At 36.5% G+C, this 27,418-nt stretch overlaps 1 protein-coding gene across 1 annotated transcript in view; it reads left to right on the forward strand.

The window, feature by feature from the left end:
- The window catches only part of KCNU1 (potassium calcium-activated channel subfamily U member 1), a 105,363-nt gene that overhangs the window by 40,042 nt on the left and 37,903 nt on the right, over positions 1-27,418 (forward strand). The window contains exons 17-19 of the mRNA XM_016155230.2: positions 3,508-3,597; positions 3,739-3,836; positions 9,826-9,940. Of these exons, the coding sequence (XP_016010716.2) occupies positions 3,508-3,597; positions 3,739-3,836; positions 9,826-9,940 (303 nt within the window). The remainder of the gene's footprint in view (positions 1-3,507; positions 3,598-3,738; positions 3,837-9,825; positions 9,941-27,418) is intronic.

Here is a 27,418-nt window from a genome sequence, read left to right on the forward strand (position 1 = left end):
TTCCCAAAACTATAGCCATATCTAATCTTTTTACCATTAATTGAGAGTCAGTTTATTGGGCACCCAGGCTGCTGCAGTGCATGTATTAATATCTCTAATGATTGCGGTTAGAATCATTACCCTAGTGGGTAAACAGACCCTTTGCTTTTGTTACTATGACCGTGCCCCAATTCCTTCTAATGAGCAGGGGAGAGAAGAAATAGTCACCTTCTCAGATCTGTTCCTCTTAATATATAACCAGATCTTCCAAGTGTTGACCATGAAACCATCCTATGAAATTGAATTATTTGTAGTAATAATGTTTTCTCAAACTCCATTCTTAGAAACAAATATGAAAAATATGGCAAAAAGGGAATTTGGCCTACTACATAAAGTCTACTGTTGATAGGGTAAATAAAGGAAAGAAGTAACATTATCAGACCACCAGCATTTCCTGAGAACACATATTGAATAGCATGAGAAGTAAGAGAAGTTATCATGTAATCAAGAAATAAAATCCATGACAAATAGAAAGAGAATTAGCTACAATGATAAGGAGAGAAAAGATACTGAAAAATAAGAAAAAGTGGGGGGTTAAATGGATGGGGAACATGAGAGACATTGACTTATGTGTGGTTTTTAGTATAAGGCTAACTTGAACAAAATTGGAACCAACACCCTAGATTCTGATCCTGATTATTATTTGCTAGCACTATGGTCGTGGAAAGGTGTTCGTCAGCTGTAAAATGAGGAAATCATGTTAATACCCAAAACTCCATCCAGATATAAAATTGATATTACCAGGAGCCCTGGAATTACAAGGAAGCAATCAAAATTCAATAATTTTGAGTGATAGCAGATGGACTACAAAGAAATGATTTTATATGAAAGGTTGGAAAGATCAACAGATCAGTGAAGTAGAGAGAATACAGAAGGAATCTGGGCAAAAGAAATCAGTGGGGGTACTTTCCAAAGCAAGTCATTAAGGAGAGAGTAACAAATAGTATTGTCTGGCTGGCTAAATTCTGTTTAACAATCCTACCATGCTAAAAACAAACAAACAAACAAACAAACAAACAAACAAAAAAAAAACCTCAAAATCTAAACCTATGCACAAATGGCCTTTCTACTAAAAATAGATCATGGTAAAAAGGATGGAGTCTTAGTATCATAAACCAGGCTGTTTAGGTTTCGGACTGGCCCAAAGCTTGACAAACTTTTAGCATCTTTAGCTTTCAGCAACCTAGGCTATGCCTCAGAATTATTTTCAAAGTTTTAAAGACACATAGAGTCCAAAACCCCATGTCTGAACTTTACAAAATCAAAATCTCCAAGGATGGGGCCTAAAAATGTTGTAAGTCAGTTTATTCACTAGCATTTGGAAATGACTGGACCAAATGCTTTTAAGATCCTTTTCAACTCTGACATTCACCATTATTAGGGTGACTATTAGAACATCATAGACCAAAAGCATGAATATTCATTAAACAATTAATTTTCATATATATCAGAGAGGTCCTGGTGTTATTTACTGTCAGGTATGCATCTACCCACAATAAAAGAGGAACCTGCTCTAACATAGATTTAATTTTGATTTCTCATCAAAAAGTCTGGTGAATCAAAGGAATTAAATCCTGATTTGGCAAGACATTGACAATAGAAATTTTTTTATATGATTGCTAGTTCATGATAACCATGCTGTAAGCATTTTATTTATGTTATCTCTTAAATCCTCACAACAGCGCTGTGAGATGTGCATAATTATTAGTCCCATTTTACAGAGGAGGGAGCTGAAGCCCAGAATGGCTAAGTTATTTCCCCAAGCTCATACCACTCCCGAGTGGCAGAGTCAGAATCTGAGCTTAGTCTGGCTCTGAGGACTGTGCTTCTGATCATCAAGTTGTACTAAATCCACCACAGCCATCTATAAAAACGGAAGAAAAACAGGGCATCTCAAGGGCTGGGCTTTAGGTGTGTATATTGAAAAATGGGGAAACCCTCTTTTACTCACCTTTTATTTGTCTCTTTTAATTGATACGCTTAAATATACTCTAAGACTTGCAAAAGCCTCAGATAATCATAAAGATTTGTCTTAGGGAATAATTTGTCACCTGCTAAAAGATAAAGCTGGATCTGACCCAGTCAAATAATGTTCTGAGTTTGTTCCAGTAAGGAACATTCTTGAACAAAGCAACTGGCCATGATTCATGAGAGGAGGGGATCAAGCAATAATGCCAGTTTGGAAAAACCTTCAAAGGACATCCACCTCCTCTTTCAAATGCAATCAGAGATATTATCATGATAGTATCTTCATAACTATATAACAAAAGTTAAGAGGACTGTCCTTTTTAAAAAAAAAAAAGAAAAGATATAATAATACAATTAAACATATGCTTGCTAGCTGTTGAACATTGACCAATGATATTTGGAACGGGAGGCACAAATCCATGTTCTTTCTCTTTCAAAGTTAAAGCAATCATTCTACTCATTAATATCAGTCAGTAAATACTCAGAAAATGTCATCAAATGTTTCGGATAATAATCTACCTGAACACAGCTTTCTATTCTTGGCATCGGGCTGAAAAGCTTTTGTTGTGTAAGTCCTTCTGTTTTTGAAAGGCTCTAACACTTTCAAGTTACTTTGGAGTACCCTAGCAACAGAATAGAACTTGACCTCTGTGCAATGTGAACATAATAGGAATGTGTTTTAGAGGAAGAAAGGAGTATTTCCATCATGCACGAATGAGGTGCAGGGAGTTATAGGGTTATAAGACTTCACCATAGTGGAAGTCTGGGGAAAAAACATAGAAAGTAAAAACAGAAGATCCTGACAAACATAGGGAGAAATACAAGAAACTCAAGTAGTCATGATGGAGAAGCATCAAAGAGGATTGTGAATGAAACTTGTAAGACAGCATTTTTAAACACACAGACCATAAGAAGATCAAAAATCAAAATGTTCAAGTAATATAGAAATAGAAACAATTTATGTGGTTCCTGCTCTCAAAAATTTTGCAATCAGGAGACAAAAATGAAATCAAACATACAAGTTCAAAAATTGTATAGGCAATAAAAGGAGCTTTTGAACCCAGCTGGTTAATAGGCATAATTTCATTTTAAATGTCTAGTAGCCAAAGGATGAACACCACTAGCATGATCATAAAACTAGCAACTGTGTGGCCTTGGCCTAGGTGGTATTGGATAGCCTAAATTATCAAGGCTTCATGCATCTGAGTTGGTTTGACCATCTCAGTTTCAGGACATAGTCCAGAGAAGAGCTTACCTTTAGTTCGGCTGTGTATGCAGCTCTGCAGTCATGTTGTGACCTGGTTCCCCACAGCATATTTGGCAGCAATCAGAGTATTAAGTATAGTCAAATTCACATTTTTACCAGATTTGGCAGTGAAAGTATTGAGTCTTATTAACTCTGCATCTTAGAGAATCCACTGATAATGACAGAATGAAACAGCAAATGTTGGCATGGATATTTGAGGGGAAAATTACTGTATTTTTATTTTTTGTTTCTAGTTGTCTGATACTAAATCCATCTGCAGAAGTAAAGCTACGCAAGAACACATTAGGGTTCTTTATTGCTGAATCGGCAAAAGAAGTCAGAAGGTAATTTTTTTTTTTATTATTACTTTATGGAGAGAAAGTCCTAAAGCACATACAACTTAATAGAAGGCAGACTGAGTCAGCGCCATGCTTCCTTGTGTTAAGCCTCACATAAGTCATTCTTGATTTGCTTTCATTGTCCAGAGCCTTCCTTTACTGTGCCACCTGTCACGGTGATGTGTATAATCCTGAGCTAATTGGACTATGTAGCTGCAAAAGCAAGAGCTATCAACATTTCACAGGTAACTGCACTTTATATATGACTGTTCTCAGTTTAGCTTCTTGGGGGCACGGCCAAGGAAACAGAAGAGTTTCCATTTCTTAAAGGACAATGCCCACTTGTACTTGGCCAACAAGTAGCAGACGTTTCCCCAGTGGATATACAAGACCTGAGAAATCAGCCTTTTAGAGCTGAAAGAAACATGACTAGTTATCTAATCAATTCATTCACAGGCCAGGCAAATGAATTTCAGATGAAATTCACTGAGGAGCAGGTTTATGGAGCTTCTCACACTGCCATTCCACATGCAAAATGAAAGGCTCTGTCTTAACCTTGTCTTTATTTTCTCTTTAGAAGCTGAGACAGTTTTGGACATAGAAAAGAACTGTTCCTATGTAATTTCTTGAAATGTTTCAATCTGAAAAATATTCTTGATTAAGTAGGCTTTAATACCCTATTTTTGATTCAAAAGTTAAGCATTGACTCTTTTTGAAATCTATATTAATAGGAATCTTTCTTGAGGCAATAGATGAGACTGCTTAAGTAGGAGAAACATCCCAGTAAAGAAGGTGTGAATAAAAAAGAAAAAAATGATACGTTAAAAGTATCTCATTATACATATCTTTATACTATATATAAATTTAGCATGATCTCATGCAGTACACATAGTTCTGTATACAGTGTACAAATCAAACTTTTGCAAATAAATTGTATACATGCATATGCTTGTACTACTGTCAGTCATTTTTTAAAACAAAAAATGTTTTATAAAACAGTAATCACTCCCTTATTTAGTTGACTTTTAAGTGTGCTTTTACTATAAATATTTTAAAGCAGGAAATTAGTATAAAGGTGAAAATAATTTTGTTTAGAGAAAGGCTCTGCCTTCATATTTGTAGATATGTCAAATTTTACCCACTTCTATGGCATGTATTTTATAGTGTCTAGGGAATATATTAGTAAAACTACCAATTTACAATTTTGAACTGTGATGTAGTTATCACATCCCTCAGAATTTTTTATTCTTTCCATAATAGAATAATTTCTTCTTCCTGCTCCATACTGATCCTCAGTCAGCACTCCTAGCAATCCCCTCACACTGCTTTCAGGAGAGCACTATCAATGGAACAGAGATTCTTAAACAGCAGGTAGAGTGAGTCAGCTGTTCTTGATTTCGAATGCCAGGCGATGGCAGCAGAGTACTGTGAAATGCTCACTGGTCTGATGGGTAGACAGTGAGTGTGAATTAGAAACTGGAGGGTTCTAGGGAAATCTGCCAAAAAGGACATCATTGTAGAGAGGACTGCTTGGTCTTATAGATTTAAAAGTTATGATAATATCTGGAAATTCTCCCAGATAATTAACTTTCAAAAACTTAGAAACTTATTAATGGGTAACAAAATAGATACTTTACTGACTTCGGATCTGTACAAATTTCAGGACGAATATAGTTCACGTTTCAGGGCAGGAGAAGTGTATCCCCAGTTCACTTCTTTCAAATAATTACCATTTTATTGAGCTAATTAAGTTTTCTTGGTGTTGCTAATTTCCTCCCCGATTTTACTGAATGACAATTCAGAGGATTCACATTCTTAGCTCAGCTGTATCATTCATTAGCTGTGGTTTAGGGAAGACATGTTAACTTCTGGGGTGTCAGTGTCATCGTTTCCAAGCCGGGGAGTCCTCATCACCTCGGTGGTTCTTTTCTAGTCTGATATTCTATAAATTATAATCCCTCCACCTTAGATTACTTTCATTTTTCTAAACTAGAACCACACCAGAGATTCTCCATTTAAGTTCATAATCTAACATTTCAGAGAGGCAGCATGCTACAGTGGTTAAGACTAGTGCCTGGCAACTGGTAATTTATTGCATATATGTTAATTAATGTATTTCCTATGGGAACGTAAACTCAAAAAGAATCTTATTTCTTTTCTCATCACTGAAATACAAATGAAATAAGAATGGACAGAGAAGCTCTAGTAGGTTTTACTTATTTTACACTGTTTCTTGAGTTATTTTTTATTTTTATTTTTTAGGGGGTAGAGTCAGAGCACAAAAACAAATAGGGCTAGCTTTCAGAACAGGAAGAGAAATTGTTTTTGTTTTGTTTTTTTTTTTTTTGCTTTTCTGCATAATATAAATTAGATAAATTATTGGGCATGAACTTTCCTAGTTCCGGTTATAGAGTTCTCTGCCTGCTGTTTCACTGTTGAAATCTCTAATGCCTATGGTTTTAGAGTAGTGGTCCTCAACCAGGGCAAGGAGGTGCACATAAGGATCTTTGTTTGTGATGGAGTGGAGGGAGTGGACAATGTGAAATTGACCCTTAAGAAAGTTGTGACCAAACACCACTAATCCCCACCCACTGAGGACTGGTTTGGAGTTCTCGTTAAAATGTTAATTTTCGTGATGGAGTTACACCTGAAACAGAGGAGAACTATGAAAATAAAATTAGAAAAAGTGTGTGAAAGGAGTTAGGGACAGGAAGAAATTATTTGAATAGGTGGTCCACACTTGAATTTACCTTACTTACAGTTTGTTTGTTTGTTTGTTTGTTTGTTTGTTTAGGTTTGGCCCTGGGTCACTTTTTCCATAGATATCTAAGACTAATTGTCCTCTTTAAGAAAGGAGACATCCCAGCCAATATTCCCTAGGGAGGAGAAATCCAGACCCAGAAGGTAGAGATATTAGTGATTCTGCCAGCTGGCCTCCCTAGTTTGGCTTACCTGAGCAGCTCTGAAGTCCATCAGAGCACTCCTCCTGTACCAGTGGCCTTAGGTAAAACAGATGTGTTCCTGTATAACTCTTCTTCTCTAAAGCAGGGTCAAGACCATGCGTCCACTGAATTCCAATAAAAAGGAAAACAGTTTGGTAATAAGTCCACAAAGAACATTCAGAAATATCTTGTGTTCCTATATTTGTGACAGTCGTTATTATTCTTCTAACCTTACAGTTGACTATAGGGCTCCACGTTCCTTGGTCCTTAGTGTCCATCTCCGCCTCAGCCGCAGCACTCTTAATTTCTATTTTTAATGATTACAGCAGCTTTCTAGCTGATTTCCCTGGATCTAGGCTCTTTTCGTGTCAATCCATGCCATTTTTTATGTTCATAATAATTTTCTTGAAGTAAAGTTCTGATCATGAATAGATGGATAAATGTTATTCCTCTATTTGCAAGAATCAGGTATTGACTTGCTCTAGTGTCCTACTAGTTCTTGAACTCCTAAAAGCAGTGGCTCACAGTGGTTCTTATCCATAATACGTAATATCACTTTTTAGATGTGTAACAATGATTGGTAAATATAAAATTTTATACATAATTGTGACAATTTAGCTATTTAGTAAATTGGAGCAGATTCAGAATTATTCAAATAATATAGGAATTATTTTCACTTATTTGAACTATGTGATAAGATTTCTTAAAGGAGATAGAAAGGAGTGGAATTATTGTTATTCATATGGAAATCATATGTGAGGCATGTCATAACATGTGGTGCCATCAGCGAGGAAAGGAAAATGTTTGCACATAGCTCTCAAGGAAATCACTTCTTGGAGAAGAGAAAAAGTTAATTAAAATGTTGGCCACATATAGGACTTCCACATTTTTTCAGTCATTCACAGGTCTTAGATGCCATGTCTTTTTTGATATCTAATACTTTGTCCAGAAACCCTCTTTAGCATATCCACAGGGAAGTCACAGTAAGCCATGGCAAGAAAGACATCATCAGTCTAGAGTTAGGCAAAGTACATTCCATTTTTTCCTTGCCTAAAATATGAAAAAAAAATTTCTTGTACACTGTCAGCTGTATATAGATAAAAATATAAGTAAATAAAATGATCAAACTGTCTTAGAATAAAATTAGAGAAACTTCAGTTGCTTATCTACTGCCTTGAGAGAGGTCACTTTGTGTCTTATTTTATTCTTTGCTTTGTTCCCAAATGTTTGAAGAAGCATAGAAACTGGGGACAAGGGCAACAATAGATCGTTGAATGTTCTTAACTGCTCTATCTTTAACCTGGTAGAGAGAGCACTTTTAGTTATTTTTTTTTTGAAAGTCATTAAGATTGTAGAATTTAGAGTTGGAAAGTGCCAAAAGAGATTATGTGTCAGGCTGCCAACGCACAGCCAGAGCCTTCACCAGTGCTCATACGGGCTGTTCTTTCCAACCCGCACATATATGTATGCATCTCAATGATTATGAAACCTTCCAAACTGATACAAATCATCAGTGTGTTTTCAAAAGAAACTTTATTAAAAATGATGTAAGAGAAGATTTAAAGCTTCAGCAAAAATTTCCAGAGGTTCATAGCACTCACCTCACCCACTTACCTCCCCTCCCCACACACCCTTTTTTTAGTACCTGGCAAATATTGCTGGCTAGAGAATTAAGCTTGAGAAGGCAGAGACTTCCTTTAAGTTCCATTGTTCCTAAGCCAGTTTGAACTTGTTGCCATTTACATTCCATAGCTCAACCTTCTATCACATGTACTAAGCAGGCTAGCCTTTACAGATTGACAGTTGGTAACACATTAGCTCTCACTTTTTTCTTTAGATATTCCCTTTCAGATCCATTCCCCTAGGGCAAAAGGTAACCCTGAAATAAGGAAACATCAGTCAACCTGAAAACCCTCATCAAGCCTCCATATGTAAGTGAAGGCTTCTGAGGATTACAGGTAAGGAATAGTCTTATGCCGAACCTGACTCTTATCACACCTGTGTGATGCAATTACTGATGATTTAAACAGGCAAATCATATATCCAAAGGATGTTCCTCTTCTTTCAGAAGTGTTTTGATTCAATTAACATTTTCTGTGAATTAGAATGGTTCAGAAAGAATGACAACAAAAGAAGAGGGATACCAAGGTGTGGCCTTTTTTTGTCTGCCACTGACCAAAACCTGGTAATATATGGGTTTAAAGTCTTATTCCACATTAACTCCTTATTCTGAGTGGTCTAAGTACAGAGATGATTCTTAAATTGACAAGGGCAGAAAAGGCCATGTCTCTTTGGCTTAGGTGGGTTGGGGAAGAAGAGTAGCAATGGCAGTTGCTCTTTGACCTTGTCTCACTGATAACGTCTTCTCAGATGATCTCATCTCTGATCAAGTTCAAACAAGCAGATAACACAGAGTCCTTGAAGAATGAAAGAGAAACATTTAACTGCCAGAGCATTCTTTAGAGTGCTATTTTTTTATTACCATGCCAAGTGCCAATTCTTATTGACCAAAACTGGCTTGCTAGCCTAGTTAATGTGTTAAAAGGATTCCTAGGTTGAATAAGAATGTCATGATTGAGTGCCAACATAGGGTACAGGAAGAAGTAATAGCTCATGTGTGTCAGTTTTTTCATCTCAGGGCAACTTCATGTTGCTCATTTAATTATTAAATTTTAAACATTCTTGCATTTATCCTCATGATCACCCTTCGAAATCCCAGTATTATCTCCATTTTGCAGATGAGAAAATTATTAGCTTTTGTGTCATATCCAGATTTTGAAATTCACCAATGTTTTGAGACATAGCTTATGTAAGATGAAGATTTTTAAAAAGTTAAAATGAATAAAAAAGAAAGCCTTGAATAAAAAAATAGATAAAAAGAGGCGATATCCAAGTAGAATGAATTGCAACCTGAGCAGTATCTGCAGAAGGGAGAAGGGGAATATTTTCTTTCTTCGAGTCCTATAGTGGCTCTACACCCTGCCTGCAGCAAGAAGGCTCCTAGATGCTATACTCTTGGATTAGATAGGAGTGATGGATTAGAAAAGTACAGCAGCAACTCAACAGGTACTTATTTTAAGCATACTATATGGTTCTGAAATTCTCATAGTCATTTTCTAATTTTGTAAAAGGAAATTAAGGAGTTTTCTATCATTCAACCTCTTAGAAGTTGTCTATTGCTGAATATCTGCAGCCTTTCCTTAGGGGCCTAGAAATGTCTCAGCCAATAAGAATTGTTCAAAATTTTTATGAATAGATATGCTAACTCACTAAGATTGCTATGCTATTGCAGAGACAACAGACATGCTAAGGAAAAGCACCATCAAAGGATTCCATGATACAGAAAGGCAGGATTCTTTTGCAGGGGAACGACCAAGCATGATTAGCAACTTGAGCACTAAAACCAGGTAAAAGCCTCAGAGAATTCTCATTCCCTATGGTTTTCTGAGAATCACAGGGCAAGAAAATTTTTACTTAAACCAGAATACTTGTTTAATCATCTCCTATACTGACCAGGGGAATTGTTCTTTACCAACACAAATTCATTCCTACTTCCCCCAATATCATTAGCTAAGCAAATATACCTTCCCAATATTCCTCAAATAATTTATACCTATGATAATCAAAGGTCATGTACTCAGTTATTTTCATATCACCTTTCTAGAAATGTGAGTTGGAACAAAATTTCAACTATTCCCCATAGGAATAGGCTTTCTATTATTAATCTATTCCCTATTTCCAACAAATTAATGATGAAATTGTCTTTGTTTTGGAATTTACAATATGGAATCAGTAAATTCTTTCTCCCCAACTCTCTTTCTCCTACGCTTTTCTGACAGGAAAAAGTTAGTTAACTAGAATACATGGTTGGAGGTGGAGGGTGATCTATCTAGTTGATTTCACATAGAGGGTTGATCTAAAAGTTCTATTACGGTAAATTTTATTGTGGATAACTCTGTGTTATGTTGCCAGCATTTCAGTTTAGTAGCTATACTACACCAAAAAAAAAATCCTTAATGATTGAGAAATGTGATTGGGTATGGGTAAATACTGTATTATCAGTAGAACACAGTCATTATGCTCTGGAATTGCATAATGTAAGTTCGAATGCTAGCTCTAAGCTGTGTGATCTGGAGCAATTGCTTTACTTCAAGGCGTCCTGGTTTTGATATCTCGAATGAGAATAGTAATGAATACTTTGTAGTGTTTTTTTTTTTTTGTACTAATTGAATGAGATTAGGTATTTAAAGCACTTTTTTTTTTTTTTGATTCCTGGCTGAGAGTAAGTGCTCGTTGAATGTTCCTTGGTATTGCAAGTATCAATTATTGTATCTATGAAGGTGTACGAAATTGAACTGAAAATGTAGTAAGTGAAAAGCCTTCAAAAGATGTAGATTTGAGATAAATTCTTAATCTTTCTCTTGTTATAATTTACTTCTTTCTCTTAATACATGAAAACTTGTGCTTTTGTTTAACTAAAGATTCTAAACTAATGGGTCTGGTTAGTGGAGGTTTACTGTTCCTCTCCTACAGGTGAGGCAAGCATTAAACATCTGAGCCACCAAAGTTGCCATCATTTCATGTGTGCACTAAGAGGAATATAAAAATCCTAGGAATTATGGTTTCTGCCCTTCATTGCTTTAATTCCAGGATTTTATTAAACTGAGTGAGATAATCTGTGAGTAAGGATTAAGAACTGCTTAGAGGAAGGGTGCTACGGAATTTTGTGAATTTATGTTTTGCCTCACTCTTAATGACAACGAAACAACTGCAGACTAGCATTGGGATGTGCCGATGCTGATAATTTTTTTCTTTTAAAATGGCTGGCAAACAGGTATTTATTGAGTACCACTATGTGCTAAGCAAGTACCACGCTCAATGTGTTTATAAATATAGAAATCATGTTTTAACTCCTATGCAATCTAGTTGGATAAATAAGATGAATTCATATCAAAGCAATTGGAGGCCCAATAAGGCAGCATTGGTGATTCTAGCAGAAGGTTAAAGGTGGAAAAAGTCAAGGAGAGCTAGATGGATTGTTTCAGAAAGTTTTCTATGGGAGATGGGATTTGGGAAGGTAGAAGAGAGTGAAAATCTCAACTCCTATGACAGATATGACATGGGCAAGGCATGGGGAAAACATGGAGCCTTCCATGTACCATCTAGCCTGATGAGACGTGAGAATTCATGGTAGAGTGCTGTGAGAAATAACATCTCAAATTTCTTAAGAATACATTCTTGGCTATTGGTATTGTGCATATGTGTATATATGTATGTACATTATGCTTATTTTAATGCAAAGTTGTTATAAAAACATGATTCAAATTTAAAATTTGTTTCGATAATACAAACACAACATATGTGGTAAAACCTAAAGTGCTCCAACCATGTTTATGCTTTCTTTTATTCTTTGCCATGTCTTCTCTGCGATAATAGAAGATTGGCAATTCATGGAAAATCAGAACCACAGTCATTGTTTCACTGACTTTTCCCACTACTGTTTAGCAAAGTTATAAAAACAAAATAATTTAACTTATTGGTATTGCTCCCATTGTTTTTAATTCTCCATTGTCTATGATAAATAAGGAAATGGACTAAAGCAGGCAGTCATCTAAAAGGTGAATTGACCCAAATGGCCTAGTCAATCCACAAACTGGGCCCATCTGCCTTACACCTGGCTGGATGATCCCCAAATAAGCCTTAAAAACCCCTACCAGTCTGAGATAATGATGGTAACTCATCTAGGAGAAAGTGAAAGTTACCCTTAAGATTATATCTAAAGATGATGCTTAATTCACTTACACCTCTTAATTTGAAAGCAAGTTATGTTTGCATGAACTACGGAGGCTTAAAAAAACACTAATCAGGGCCATACTGCTGATTAGATAGTGGTATTCTCTTAGGTAGAAAGGTGCCATTTGTGGGTGAATTTCTGTGATACTTCATCAACGAAGTTGGTTAGCTCAGTTGGTTTAAGCACAGTGTTAATGGGATCAATGACAGATCTTGCTTCCACTTAGTATTATAGAATAGGGTGGCTTTTTGTTTTGTTTTTTTATTTTTTAATTTTTTTTGCAGGGCAAAGATAACTCCAGCCAGCAAACTGGTAAACATATGGTCTGGGTAACAACTATAGGTGATAAAATAGACTTGATGGCTTAAGAGAGACAAATAGGCATATTGAAAAAACAAATGTCAAATGCGTGGTATATGCTCTTTGTGATCTATTTTTTCATATGTTAATAGTATTACATTCGCATACCAAGAGCAGATTAATATCATTTATAGTTTGCTGACAATGGGCTTGATATTTTTAAAGATATAGTCTTTAGGCCACCAGTGGATTTTCCGATCAGTTCAAAAACTACTTTCTTCTATTCTTAGAACTTGAAGCAGTACAGACAGCCCTAACTTATACAAAAGTTATAATCAAATATTTCATTGTATCACTGCTGCTTTTCCTTTCTCATAGAATCAGAATGTTATAAATAGCAGTTAAGTTCTCAGACTAGCACACAGAAGTCCTTTTAATAGATGGTAGTTGAATATGTATCTGCTGAATAAATAAACAAACAGTAGCTCTATTCATCTGAGTTCTTTGTCCTTAAATCAAGGGGTCACGTAATATGTGAGAAGATGAATACTTCATCTTCCTTTACAGGGTGATAAAGTTATACCTATGCAACGTTTTGTAATTAAAAATGCATCTTGACCACTACTGGAACCCCTTTGGCTTTGCTTCCAATTTCTTTACTCTGATCACCCTACTTTGGGTGAGCTGAGGAGAGTTCATCCGTTTTACCTGTCCTACAATTATTTCTTGTTCTCTTCCTCTTCTCTATCAAAAGTCACTTCTTCAGTAAAACTGATTTCAAATAGATATTATAAAGAAAAGATTTAGATACAACGAATTCATATTATGGTGAGTCTGACCAATAACACAATAACCACACTAAGTCATTCAGTATTTTTAAAAGTAGGTGTTTATGAACTCAAGTAGATAGCGATAGCTATCTAAACTGAAACAAGGAGAGGCACACATTTCCAAGCAGTGTATTATAGATCTGGGTCAGGAGAGGAAGCCATTTCTAATAGATAGGTTTGTCTTTGGGCATTTCAGCCCTTCCCTAGAAATCCTCTCACTGTGTCTGCTTAATTCAACTCTAATAGACTATATTGAAATCTAAATATGTACTTTTGTACCTTCCCACTAAGTCTTTGTGAAATTTATAACCAAGATCGTATTTATAATATCAACTTCTTCATACTCTCTGTGTTCTTTTAGAGATACCATAGATCATGAATGTTATATTTTTCTCTCTTTCATGATGCTTAACCCCCCAACCCAGGCTTAGCTCTTTAAAGGTCAAGTGGCCCACAAATATCAGCCATGAGGTTGTCATTATAGTAGGCATGGGCCCTTGTTTACTATTCTCATTAGCTTTTAAGCTTTGGTTTCTTCACCTGCAAAATTGAAATAATATTAGAACCTAAATAATTGAAATGTTGGAAGGATTGAATGAGATGAAACAAATTAAGTTTTTCCGTAGTGCCTAATACACAATAAAAATTGAGCAAGTGAAAAATGATTCATGTTGTTTTGTTCTGTTCCCCCATCCCTCTCTGTCATTGTTTCTCTAGCTTGAAGATTTCCATGCTTTGCAATTAATTTTTTCCACATTCAGAGGGAGAGGGTTTGAAGTTTAAGACCTTCAAAAATTTTACTATCTACTATCTAACACCTATAGACCATCAGCTCAATGGAGCGTATCGATAGGGTTTTCAGTGAAGATCTATAATACAATATCTTCCACTGTTTCAGTCACTTTGCCACAACCAAGTCTGCCTATAGCTTGCCATTTCCCCTCCAGAACACTCTTTTTTTGTGGCAAGTCCAGCTCCTTCTTTGGCTATTTCATAGCGCCTTCCAGTAAAACTGATCCCATGTCAGTTTTTAGTTTCTGAACAAATTATAGTCCATTCAGAAGGATTGCCAGGATATCCTCTTCCAGGCCTATTAGTATGAGAGGTATGAAGACCATAAGGACATGGAGAAATTCATCCAACTGACAAAAATCGTTTGTTTCTTTTCTGGCATACCTACTCCCAGCCCTATGTAATTTATGCCTAGACATGACTCCTGAGACATCTGTCCCTGTGACCTCTCACTTTTAGGTACAATGTCCCCTTTAACACACACACACACACACACACACACACACACACACACACACATACACACTATTCTCTTAGGGAATGAAGCAGGACCCTCCTCTATTTTTATTATCAGTTCTACATACCTTATTGAATCCTGTGCTTAAGATGATCAAGACAAGGGACACACCCTCATTTTGCCCCAGTGATGTCTGAACTCCTACTAAAGACCAGCTTCCAAGGTCTTTCCAAAGGTAGAAGAGTGGATATAAATTACCATTCATGGTTCTTCTTTTCTGTTCATGTACATCCATATGAGATTTCTACAGGAATCTGAGTCAATGAGATCTGAGTAGGTGCTTCATTTCCATTCTTTCATATTAATCTTGTAAAATGGCTTTTCCTCTCAATAAACACAGACTTTTCTGTTTGAATAAACCATAGTCCATAACTAGGAAATCAAAAGTATACCATTTGTATGGAGTTCAATAAGCATTTTATCAAGTCTCAATACAAAGTCCAAAGAAAACAATAATACAATATGTATCCATATATAGTTACATGCATAGATCTAGGAGTGGAGATAGAGATAGACCTACACATATAAAAATAATTTTTTAAGTACAATAAGCCTGAGTTCCAAAGACAGATGAAAGAGTTAAGGTGATAGGGATTATAGAAGGATAAGAATTTGGAAATAATGAGTAGATACTTTCCTTTAGACCTTCTAAATACCTCTTTCTAGTTCTTGTCTTGTACTTGCAGGCAAAAATTGGGTTTCTGAGAAGCAATGAGCCACAACTCTATAACAAAGTACCATAAATGGGAATTATTTATCAAGTGTGTATTAAATAAGTGAATTCCTTAGGTTAACAAACAGTATTTTATTACTATTACTTGAAAATAGAACACACAAAAAAGCTTTAGGGTTCATAAAAGTGTCAGAGTAATACCGTAAAAAATTCAATGTATCACTAACACTGCTCTCCCTGTCCTCGCCCTGTCTGTTTGGCTAGATTAGGAAGCTGTAATAAAGGAGAGACAAAGGCCTTTTTGAACTTCTTTGTGATTCTGTGGACAGGTGTTAAGAAAAATGAAGTTAAGTTGTGGTTATAGAAATTTCCATTGATTTAGCTGAGTGGCAATATGAGGAAGCAGTCCTCATTACATGGGAGTAAAATTATAGTGTGACAACTGATCATTTACTGAGTGTGTATGTTTATTTGCATTAAGTAATTAGTTTTTGCATGTTTTCATTCTTATGTATAATCTCCTAAAAGGCAGGGATGAGACCTTGTCTATTTAGAGTCATATATAAAAGACCAACTTGACAAGGTGAAGACTATGGGAAGCTTAGTCACTGTTTCTAAGTAAAACTCTACTCAAGGGCTAAGGACATGACTTACATAGTTTCTAGGGAAAGAAAAATGTGATGTAGGCAATTGTCACAGACTTTTCATTTTTATTCTTTGCTCTCTGCTTGACACCCCACTAGTCACCCTTTCAGGGGCTCACAATCCCCAGCTATTTACTGCCCCATCAACATCTACTTGGACCATTATTTACAAAAACAGAAGTTTAAAATATCAACCCTTCCAGGGGTGGCTTTTTTTTTTTTAAATCAGGGATCAAGGACTTTAGTTAAGGAAGAGCCCTAACTAGGGGTTTCAGGGATCAACCAAAAGAGGAAGTATGATTTTTAGGTGGCATCAGTAAGAGCCTCCCAGGTACATCCAGTACCATACCTCCAAACCTATTGGATGCTAGGACATGTTAGTTTTGAGGATTCAGCAAGAGCAATCAAGCAGAAGGCTGCCATGACTACAGTGGGGGCTCCAAAAGTAAACTGTCAAGAGTCAGAGCTCAGCTCTTTGACATCCACGTGTGCGATCATGAGCAATTCCCTTACTGTTCTGTGACCCAGATCTTTTGTCTGTAAAACAAGTGGCACCAATCTCATAGGCTGTGAAACTCTTGGCCAAGTTCCTAGCAGAGAATAAGCTCTTAATAAATGTTAGCTATTATCGTGACACAAAAGATAAGATTTGTCTACAAAATAATTGAGCCCATGGTTTGGAGACTCACCTCAAAGTAGGTTTCTGCTTAGCTTTTACTAGCATTTTACATTTGTGTTAACACCAATAGCATGGGTATAAAAGACACAATATTTAGAGATAAATGTCATTTCAGTTTAAATCTGAGGGATGACAAGGCTGCCACAGAACTCACCTTTAGTAATATGACAGGTAGACCCAGTTCCTGTCTCCCTGTGAAGCAATATGGTCTTTTCCTGGTAGGAATTATTTCTTTTTATTAGCCCTTTCTCTAAGGACATGAAAATACAAGGATTTCCAGCTTGTGTTAGACCCATATTTCTAAAGACCAAACTGGCTTTGATGATAAAAGTCAAGAACAGGACTAAAATTGTCCTGAACTCAACATTAAATATCGGGGCTGTTTACTCAATATATTATTGGCTTTTCTGCAATTATCTATTTTCAACCAGACTTGCCAAGAACAAGTTAGTTTTTGAGTCTATAACAGTCCCCAAATGATGAGGGAGACCTTTCTTGCCAAGAGAGGGTTAAGAAAAGGCATGTAAAACAAACTCCTCTCCTCCCCATTCCAGAACCCACTTCCCTTTTCCTTCTTATATACCGTTCTGTTCTACAGCTGATTGATGAAGGCAAACAATAGGCAGGCAAAATTCAGGGTTGCTGGGTAGCTTTACACCTTAGCAGCTGTCTTCAGCGTATACACAGCTATCAAGATAATAAAATATTGCTCATTGCTTCTACCCCACAACCAATTAGGTCAGCTGTAAATATTGGAATTGCTTGGTAAACATGCTGGAAGATTGTGCTGACTTGTTAATATAAGTGAAAATGTAATTAGATTTATAACACATTTTTTCCAAACCATAATTTACAACAACAGAAAAAAAAATTCTCTTGCAACCTGCTGAAATATCATTATTAAAATGCACATGAAAAGTCAATTATGCCAGAGGGAGGCATTTAAGAGAAGTGAGTTTCCATACCCTGGGATTACACCGTGGGGATTACATATTTCTTACTTATTTATTTTTTTTCCCTGAGATCTTTGCTGCTGCCAAATGAAAAGGAACAGATATTTTACTTATTTCACTCTGAAATATTGCTGCAGATAGTGCTAAAAAGTAAACTAAATAACTTGGCTCCTTGGAAACCTGCTCTGCTCTCCTTAAAGCTCCGAGAAAAGCTGAGTTGTCACCATTCTTTTTTATTTAAAAGTCTTTCTCTCTTTAAGCAATAGTCACATTCCTTTAAACATGTGGAAATTAATTTTTTTTCTAAATGTTATTCTGTTTTATGCTCTAAACGAGTAGGTTATCGTGTATAAATCTATAGAAAACCCTTATGTAAAGACAAGGAAAAAAATACTTTTTTTGTTATTTAAAATGTCAAGTTTCCTCTGTTCCCAGGGTCATAATGGGAGTGCAACACCATCCTTACACAAGGTGGCACAGGTGCCACCACTTGCCTTGCCGAGGTCAGGAGCCATTGACATCTACATAGTAGGCTGGGCTTCCTCTGCTTCAGGGACATTTCTCTTGTCAGGCAAGCCCCCCTGCCTCTCTTCCAGAGACTGGGATTCTAATCCCAGTTCCAGTTTTAAGCCAGACAGTTTGCTGCTCCTCTGCTTTTTGGTTTCCTCATAACGAAATGTAGGTATTATTATATCTCATCTGCGTTTAAGGCACCAGTGAGGGAAAGCCAGTTTAAAAAAATATTTTCATAAAGCAATTTAAAAGTATGAGAGAAGCTTCCATTTTCAGTCTCAAACTTCTCCTAAAATGTTCAGTTAAGATAATGGAAGAAATTTTTAATAGATACGTTTTTAGAATCACTAGTGCATATATTGTAGATAAATTATTCTTTGGGGGAAGATTCTAGTGTTGCTATGTAAGACTCAATCAATAAAGTAAATCACATATATCTACGCATATATATATGTATATGATTTACTTCATACATTTATACTTTCTATACTCCTATAATATATACATTACAGATATACTTAGTTACAAGAACATATAGAAGAGCTTGAAATGGGGAGTGGCAAATTTACAGACTTTGATTCAAAGTAGCATCTTAATCCTTTGGTATGGCTTAATAATTGAGAACAATGCAAAAGATCTTCCAACATAAAATGTTCACAGTTTTTATTGATTGATTGATGTAATCCTTAAGATTAATACCTTTATATTTACATTTTATTACAAATCAAGAGCATGTTAATATTCCTAGTTCTTAAAATAATAGTCTATGAAAAATTTTTTATACTTACTAGATTTGCTTTAACTGAAGTATTCTGTTAGATTTTTACCGTCAGCCAAGCCTGGCTTTACACTATTTGGGAGTAAATCTGAATATTCTTGAACCTTTCCAAATATCTCTGGTTTCAGCTTTCGCCCATGGCATAGGTAGATATTCAGCTGCCAGGACCATGACTAATATGTTTCCTTTATTTTCTCACTTGAATTCTCTTTTACTCCTTTGAGAGACCTTTTTTGTGGATTGGCCTCAGAAACCAGTTTTAAGAGATTTAGAGATAGCTCAGAGGGAAAAGACAACTGGGAAGGATTTGTAGGACCAGGTCAAGTATCTACTTGGCCTATGAGCTCAGCCTTCCAGGAACAGTTCTCAGCACCCATACCCCACCCAAACCAATTGATTTTCATCTGTAACCCTTAAGCTCACCCAAGAACAAGCTCTGAGGTAGGGAAAAAAAATCAATGAACCCCAGTGGCATAAGGTTCTGACCTCTCTATGTGGATTCTATCTTTTTTTTTTTTTTTACAGCTTATTTTTAGGGGAAAAGAGTGACAATATTAAAATGTAAAACAGGCAAAAACCATTCTGGGTGAGTTTACATTCATCTCATTTTTAAAGTTAAAGGCCTATGTCAGATGACTCTAATTCTTAAGGGACATTTGGGACCAGGAAGAACACAGGAGAAATTTGTTTTTACATCTATAAAAGCAGATTATCTCTAAATATTCTGATTATATTCCTCCTCCTAGAGGGTCTCTCAAAATCTACCTTCCCACTTAGGATCTTTTTTCTTTCTTAGAAGAAGAGAGAGTAAAAGTAAATTATTCTGAATGAAGCACGCTTTCTCATCTCTACCTCCAGATCTATGGAGCAGCCTCAGGCTTTCTCCTTCCCCTTACTTCCTTCTTTCCTCTCCTTCATTTTACATTCCATCCACTGAATCTTGTCACAGTATTTACCCAGGTGTATTTTTCCAAGCCAAGAAGAAAGGAAGAGTAGAGAAAGTATGACACAGTAATTACCAAGAGTATGGGTGTGTGCATGTATGCATGGAAATAAAAATTTCAGGGGACAGGAGGCTTCTTTGAACTGTATCCTAACCCATGATTTAATATCACCCCCTTACTGGTTTGTTTTCACACTGAGAATCACAGTGTACAAGGCTAGATATAAAAGATGAAAGTACTGAAATTGAAAAGAAGGGAGAAGAAATGGAGAAGTGGAAAAAGTAACTAGATTCTGGAAGAATTCTAGTTATTAGAGAATAAAATCATGAAATTAAAACTTTTCCCAAGTACTCGATTTCTGCTTCTATTAACTGTACTCAGAAACACACTCCAAGGTAGGCAAAAACAAATGGCAGAACAAACAAGAAAACAAATAGTGAGCCTAGCCCAGTCTGTCAATGTCTAAAACCGGGGCTGGTAGTCTAGGTAAGGGATAAAAGTATCAAGCAAGGAAGCTATGAGATAGTTTTCTCTCTTAAGTTCAGTCAATTCTCATGTTTTCTCTGTTTCACCCCTGAAAGTATCTTGACTCTCTCTACCCTTTCCATCTCCAATTCCAACCTCTATGCAAGCCACCATCTTCTCTTTCTAGACCCCTGTTAAAAAATGGCTCTTGACCTGGTCTCCCTACATCTCTTCTTGCCCCTTATCTACTACTATATTATACTTATGATGGTGTGTCAAAAGTGAAAATTTGACAATATGGTTTCCCTTCAATGGTTTTTCAGTGCTTTTAAGAAAGAGTTCAAAATTAATCATGTGCCCCCTGTGTCTCACAAACGTCCTCTGAACTCAAGCAACACTATCTTTTCTCACTTCTCCAAATATGCACCATGCTTCTCCTGCCGTGGACCTGTGCGTACACCAAGAATGTGCTTCCCTTCTCATCTTTATCTATGTTCCACGGGTACTCTAAAACTCAGCTCAAAATACCCTGGATTACCAAGATACCAAAAAAGGCCAACTTCTTGTAATAAGGAATGAACTCCTTTCAAACAAATTTATGGTCTTTTATAAAGCTGATTTGTTAACAAAATGCAAACATTTTAATTAATGTCCAGTTACTCACCAGTAGCAGAAACTATTTTAAAATAAAGACAAGGAATTTTTTAATAAGGAATCATGAAAGAGAAAATCTATGAGAGAAAGCGATGGGTACCTTCTGGTGAGGCTGGAGCCAGGAAGTAGAAATCTGTGTGCCCCGATGGCTGTACTCTGCCATTGGGTCAAAGGAGTTGTCACATAGGCTTCATCCTCTGCACAAAGGCCCTTTGTAACTCTCTATTCTGTGGAATCTGCCTACTCTTGTCTGAAAGCCACATCCTGGCTCCAGTACTAGAAACTAGGTGACTAGATTCCCAGTATTCCGTTTCCCCATTACAGGAGGAGAGCATCTCATTGGATCAGCTCAATCAGGTTCCTTGACTTGTCCAATCACATCTAGGAAGTGGAGTCATCAGGAATAAGCTTGGCCATTATGTGGGGGCTGAGGCAATTCTCAAAGAAGTAAAGAAGGTCAGATAATAGGCTTGGTAGACACCCCAAAGGATCTACTCCAAATAAAAACAAGAACCAGACTCATAGTAATAATAAATATATTTAAACATTATCATGTCAATTAGGAGAATATATATATATATGTGTGTGTGTGTATTGTGTATATTCTACCACACACACACACACATACACACACACACACACACACACACACACACACACACACACACATAATGCCCCTGCAGGGTGCACAATGGTATAGTGAACTTGTGGTGCCTATTAAATAGTAAATCTGTCCTCAAGGAGCATATGTGTGATATGCAAGAAAAAAACAACCCATCAGTTAATCGTAGAACATATGAATAAATTAATGCACTGCCTATTTCCATATAATACTTGGTGACTGCCTTTGATGTGTTGTGCTTTCATGGATTCAGTAATTAGAAAGTTGCTTTGAGAGATGAGTCAGGTATTGTGCTAAAGATCAGAAACTTAGTGACTTTAATAAGGAAGGCTTCCTGCAGGAGGCCGATATTGAGCTGTGTTTGAAGTGCCAAATGTTTTAACAACTGGCATACTGTGATCTGCATGAATAACAATTAATACAAAGCAAAGCAAACCTGATTGGAGGAAAATACACTTTGGTTTTTCCTTACATGAAATTTATCTGGCAACTGGTAAACCATCAGGATTTTCTTCAAGTCACTTTCTCAGGTATTCTTGAAGGCTTACCTAGAGTGGGCACTGTAAAGATTGGTTGATGACTCAGATATTTGTTAAATTTTAATAAGGCTTGGAAACTTAGATGTTATTCACTGTAGCTGTCAATCTAGTACCTGCGTGAAAGCAAGACAAACAGCAATAAATGCTAAGCACTCCAGTGTTCAATGACTCTGGCAGGATGCACTGCAGGCTTTATGAATGTGTGAGAGTGAATATACAGAAGCTTGGGAAAAGGTCATTGGTATTTTTAGAGCAATAAATCAAGTATAGAAAGATTTGCGTTTTGGCTGTATAACATACAGGGCTGGATTAGAGGGATAGAATACTTTGAAGTAATATTTCTCTGCTGACTTGTTTTATTAGCTTCCTTTAAACATGTTACATTATTGCTTATAGAATTTCATTTACTCGGATTGGCAGCTTGATAAATACGTCTATTGGCGATGATTTGGATTGCTCTGGGCATTAATATTATTAAAACCTGTCACAAGGAAATGTCTGAAAGATGACTTACTGTAAAGATTACAGCATGAAATAAATCATCCTGTGGTATTTGTTACCATTTATGGCCTCTTGGAGCTGAGTCAATCCCTTTTTATGTTGCATTATTTTTCAAGTTTTTATAGCCTTACATTATATATTGCTGTCAGGAATGAACAGATGGGGTGTCGAACATGAGCTTTCTGAATAATTCCCACCCTCCAGTTATTTGTATGAAGGACAAGTGCAAAACTGCGTTCTCGAGCAAAAAAAAAAAAGAGAGAGAGAGAGAGAGAAAGAGGTGGAGAAGCTGCTGTTGAGGAAAAGGGATCCCTTTTGTCAGATAGTTTAGGCCAATTCCACCAGCTGGTTGGAATCCCTGACTGGCATTCACCCTGTTTGGGTTCCAAGCAAGAGCTGAGGTGGCTGTATCTGGCTCCAGCAAGCCAACAAATGCCATTTTCAAATGCATTTTCTCGGAGTGCCTCCGGCTGGAACACTTCCACATTTGGAGACGAATGTGTCATATTCTCTTCCTAAAAAGCTGGGAAATTTGAAAAATACTCACAAAAACAGTAGAACAAGAAGAAAGATATGTTGAAAAGATTTAATATTCTTCGAGTGACGAATGTGCAAGCATCCTGTAGAAGTGCACAAAGGACTCTGTGAAGTTCCCTGAATTTCCTGGTATTGGAATGGTTTAGAATCAACATAAAAGGAATAAAAGGAGCCCCATGGAGGTTTTGAGGCCTCTTGTGGAAGAGGCAGGAACAGAAGTCTCTAAGGCCTGTACATGTTGAACCCAGGTGTGCCCTTGGGAGTCTTTAGCTCTTCTCTCTTTCCTCCGATGGGGCTAGGCAGCTGCTTAATTATCCCACAAGTCCCACTGCAAAGTCTTGAGGCTCTACCACCATTGGAAGAGGAAAGAAAACTGACCCACTAAAAAGCCAGGCAGGGGAAGTGTGTGTGAATTTTCTTCACCTTCCCTAGCCAACACTACATTCATTCTGAGCAGTTCTATAAAGTACCAGGACACAATATACAGAGTCTGATGACTGGCATCCAAAGTCATCGTTTATCATCTTAGGACTTCGAGCAAGTCACTTAATTTTATTTGCATCACCATAAATTATGAATAACGAATATTTTTTCTGCTTGCTTTATGGTGTTGCTGTGAAATGTCAAATCAAACAACAGACACATATACACAAAGTATTAAGTTTACTGGCTTCTGTATCTCTCAAGGTAGATGTTTTAATCACCAGTTGCAACCATACTTTTGCCTTCTCTTCTTATTAAGGCTGCATCTTGATGTTATCACTGTCTCTTACTCATGTCCTCATCCCTGGGTCCTTTAAAGTCAAGCCCTCTGTCCATCGCCTCTTAAAGTTGTTACTAGGAGTGTTTTGTAGACAAATAACCTGAACTTTAGCAACCCCTCCCCAAACCAGACCCATTCTCTCTTACTTTACCTCTGACTATCTTGTCCCCTGCCTCTTCTTTGTTATCTTCCCAAGGAACTTCCATATTAGTTTCTTTTTGTTTATTTGTCACATTTGCATGATGATGCCATCTGGACACACCCATGTAAATGTTGAATTCACCAGTCACACCTGAAAGACACAAGGAGGATGGCTATATTCTAGGCTAAGTTCATGGTTTTCATTTGAGATCTCACTCTCCAGCAGCACAGAAAGTTTTCTATCCTTAACGCAGGGAAAGAGTACCAAAGGATAAATTTTGGATAATTGATGAATTGATAAAGACAGCCAACAAGTTATACAGAATAGGATTTTTGCATCCCTGTAAGAAATGCTACCCTCCACCTACCTGCCTTTCTTCCATTGACCCCCACAAAATAACATTTGTATAAGCTTCATCCCCATCCAAACCAACTGGCAGTGCTGAGTTTCCATAGTCGAACTGAAACATAAATTTATATATCTTGAATCTTACATCCACCTATAAATTATGCAGTTTTATTTTTTCTCTTTCTTCATCTCTCCCTCCTCCCTCCCCTCCTTTTTTCTATACTTCCCTTCTTTTCTTCTTTCTTTATTGTTTAAATGTTTACTTTTGCTTCTGCTGAGATGTATTGATTGAGTCATGAAATCTTAGGCTTTTGCCATAGTTTGAAACCTCCATATAATAACTGATTTCTCCTCCCTGTGGTTTGTCTTTTCTGGAGAGGAAGGATTCCCTGATAATAATTACCAATCTCTTTCTCTGGCCAATACCTCATACAGAATTTACAATTCCTTCTCCTTCTTTTTTTCTTTCTCATTTAAAAAGTTATCATAAATCCACTAAAGCCATTCAGCTATTTATTAAATTATTTAAAGGAATGTGTGCATGTGTGGGTGTGCACGCGTGTGCATACACATGCTGTGTTGTGTTGTATTGGATGTGGGGTCAGGAAGAGATGCAGTATGAACCAGAGTGACCTGACATAATAAAGTTTCATAGTGATATCTAATTACTGCTACTCACCTCTTTATTATTAATTCTATAATTCCAGCACATAAAATAACTTAATCATTTCAGAATTTGCATGACTAATGGAGTGAGTTCTGGTAGAATAAGGATAAGTTCCATAATTAGGTTTTGCCGGGAACTTGTGCAAACCAGTCTATTTATAATTTGGTCAGCTCTTGATTTTTAATGAGGGCACTAAGAGTGACTGAAGCCTCTGGCAGCATTCACTTTATATTTTAATTACCCACAGTAATTCTGACAATTACACACATGTCATAAATCACATCATAATGACCCATGAAGAAAGTATATTTAATTACTGAAAGGGGAATTCTCAGATTAAACAGGTATATGGGATGTGCTGAGATGTGAACCATATTTGAAAACTGAACTGCCTGATTCCGTGACAAGGAAGAACCAGCCTCTGAAGCATGCATTACAGAGAAGGAAAACCAATGCCAAATTTCCAGTTTTAGCTCTAACATGTAAAAAGCTTTGAAGTCATCAGTCCTGTCCCTACAACAAGAAAAACTTCAACAAACTGAAAATTAAAGACTTTTCTTTACCCATCAGAGAACTAAGGTTGCAGAGCAGAGACCATCACCCTGAAATCTGGAGAGTCAGAGCCAAGGTCCAGTTACCTGGGAAAGGAGCCACTGAAGCCGTAAACTTGTAGGAACACTTAAATGGTAATTTTGTTGAGTTACTGCAGGTTGAGTATAGACTAGGTGTAGAGTGAGAAACTCTTGAGAGCTACAAGCTTAGAGAGACTGCCATACTTAGAGGGGTTTTACCTTTAGGAACTCTACCCAATTCTCACCAGGAAGAGCCAAGAAAAATTCTCTCAGTCACTCTGGCAGAGGGAGGGGAAGAGTACAGTGAAATTCACTCAGGGGCTTCTCCATATCAAAGGCCTACTCTGCTCGGAGTGAGGTGGAGGGGCGGGGGGAGGGGAAGCTTTACTAATGTCATAGGTAGCAGGAATGGCATTTTTCCAACTTTAGCCCATTCTAGCCTTCCTGTCTTACCTGAGCAGAGCATGGTGCAGCCAAGATACACTTGTGAAGATCACAACTCCAAGATAAATGCCCCACCGAAAAACACAAAATTTTATAATCTTTTTTCCCACCCTTAATTACCAAACCAACAGGGCTCCAGTATGACAAGAGTAAATTATAGCTAAAAGAGCCCAGGTGAAGACTATTCAAGAAAGAGTTCTTAGAGAAACAATAAAGGAGACAAAATCAAGGACACTACAACAATTTGAAACCTGTGGATACTATAGCTACAGCAAACATTAAACACATAAAACCTCACACTACAGATCAACTTACCTTAGTTCCTATTATCTAATATATCATATCTCATTGTAAAAAAAAAAAAAAATTACAAAGCATGCAGAAGGCAAGTAGAAACACAATCTGAAGAGAAAAAGTAAGAATTAGAACAAGACTCAGATAGGATACCAATCTGAATTATCAGACAGGGAATTTAAAAGGACTGTGCTTAATTTTTTAAGGGTGCCAATGGAAAAGGTGGACAACAGGGAAGAACAAATGGGTAATGTAAGCAGAGAAATGAAAATCTAAAAAAGAATCAGAAATACTAGAAATAAAAAATACTGTAACAAAATTAAAATGCCTTGATAGGCTCGCCTGTAGATTGGATAGAATGGAAGAGAGCTTGAAGTTATATAGCAGAAACTTCCCAAACTGATATGAAAAAGAAAAAAAGAAGAAAACAAAAAATACCAAAGAAATATGGGACCATTTCAAAATGTGTAACATATACACAATTGGTATATGGGGAGATGAAAGAATGGAAGAGAAAAAAATATTTGAAGTAATACTGGCTGAGAGTTTTCCGAAATTAATGATAGCAAATCACAGATCCAGAACCTCAGAGAATACCAAGTATGATAAATACCAAATGTTATTTGAAGATGGATTTAGATCAATTAAAAATGTATTTTTCAAATGTGATGGCAACTCCTAATTTTTTTTTTTTTTAAAAAAGGAGTACAAGTAATATGCTGAGGAGATAAAATAGAAGTATATAAAATGCTCAATTAAAACCAGAGAAGTCAGAAAAAAGAAGAGTGGAAGATGAGCAAATATAAGAAATAACAAACAGATGGTAGATAATCCAACTACATCAGTAGACAATCCAACTACATCAGTAATCACTTTTAATAAGAATGAGATAAATAAAACAATTGAAAAACAGCTATTGT

This window comes from Rousettus aegyptiacus, unplaced genomic scaffold (assembly GCF_014176215.1).
Source record: "Rousettus aegyptiacus isolate mRouAeg1 unplaced genomic scaffold, mRouAeg1.p scaffold_m13_p_11, whole genome shotgun sequence".
NCBI classification, from domain to species: Eukaryota; Metazoa; Chordata; class Mammalia; order Chiroptera; family Pteropodidae; genus Rousettus; species Rousettus aegyptiacus.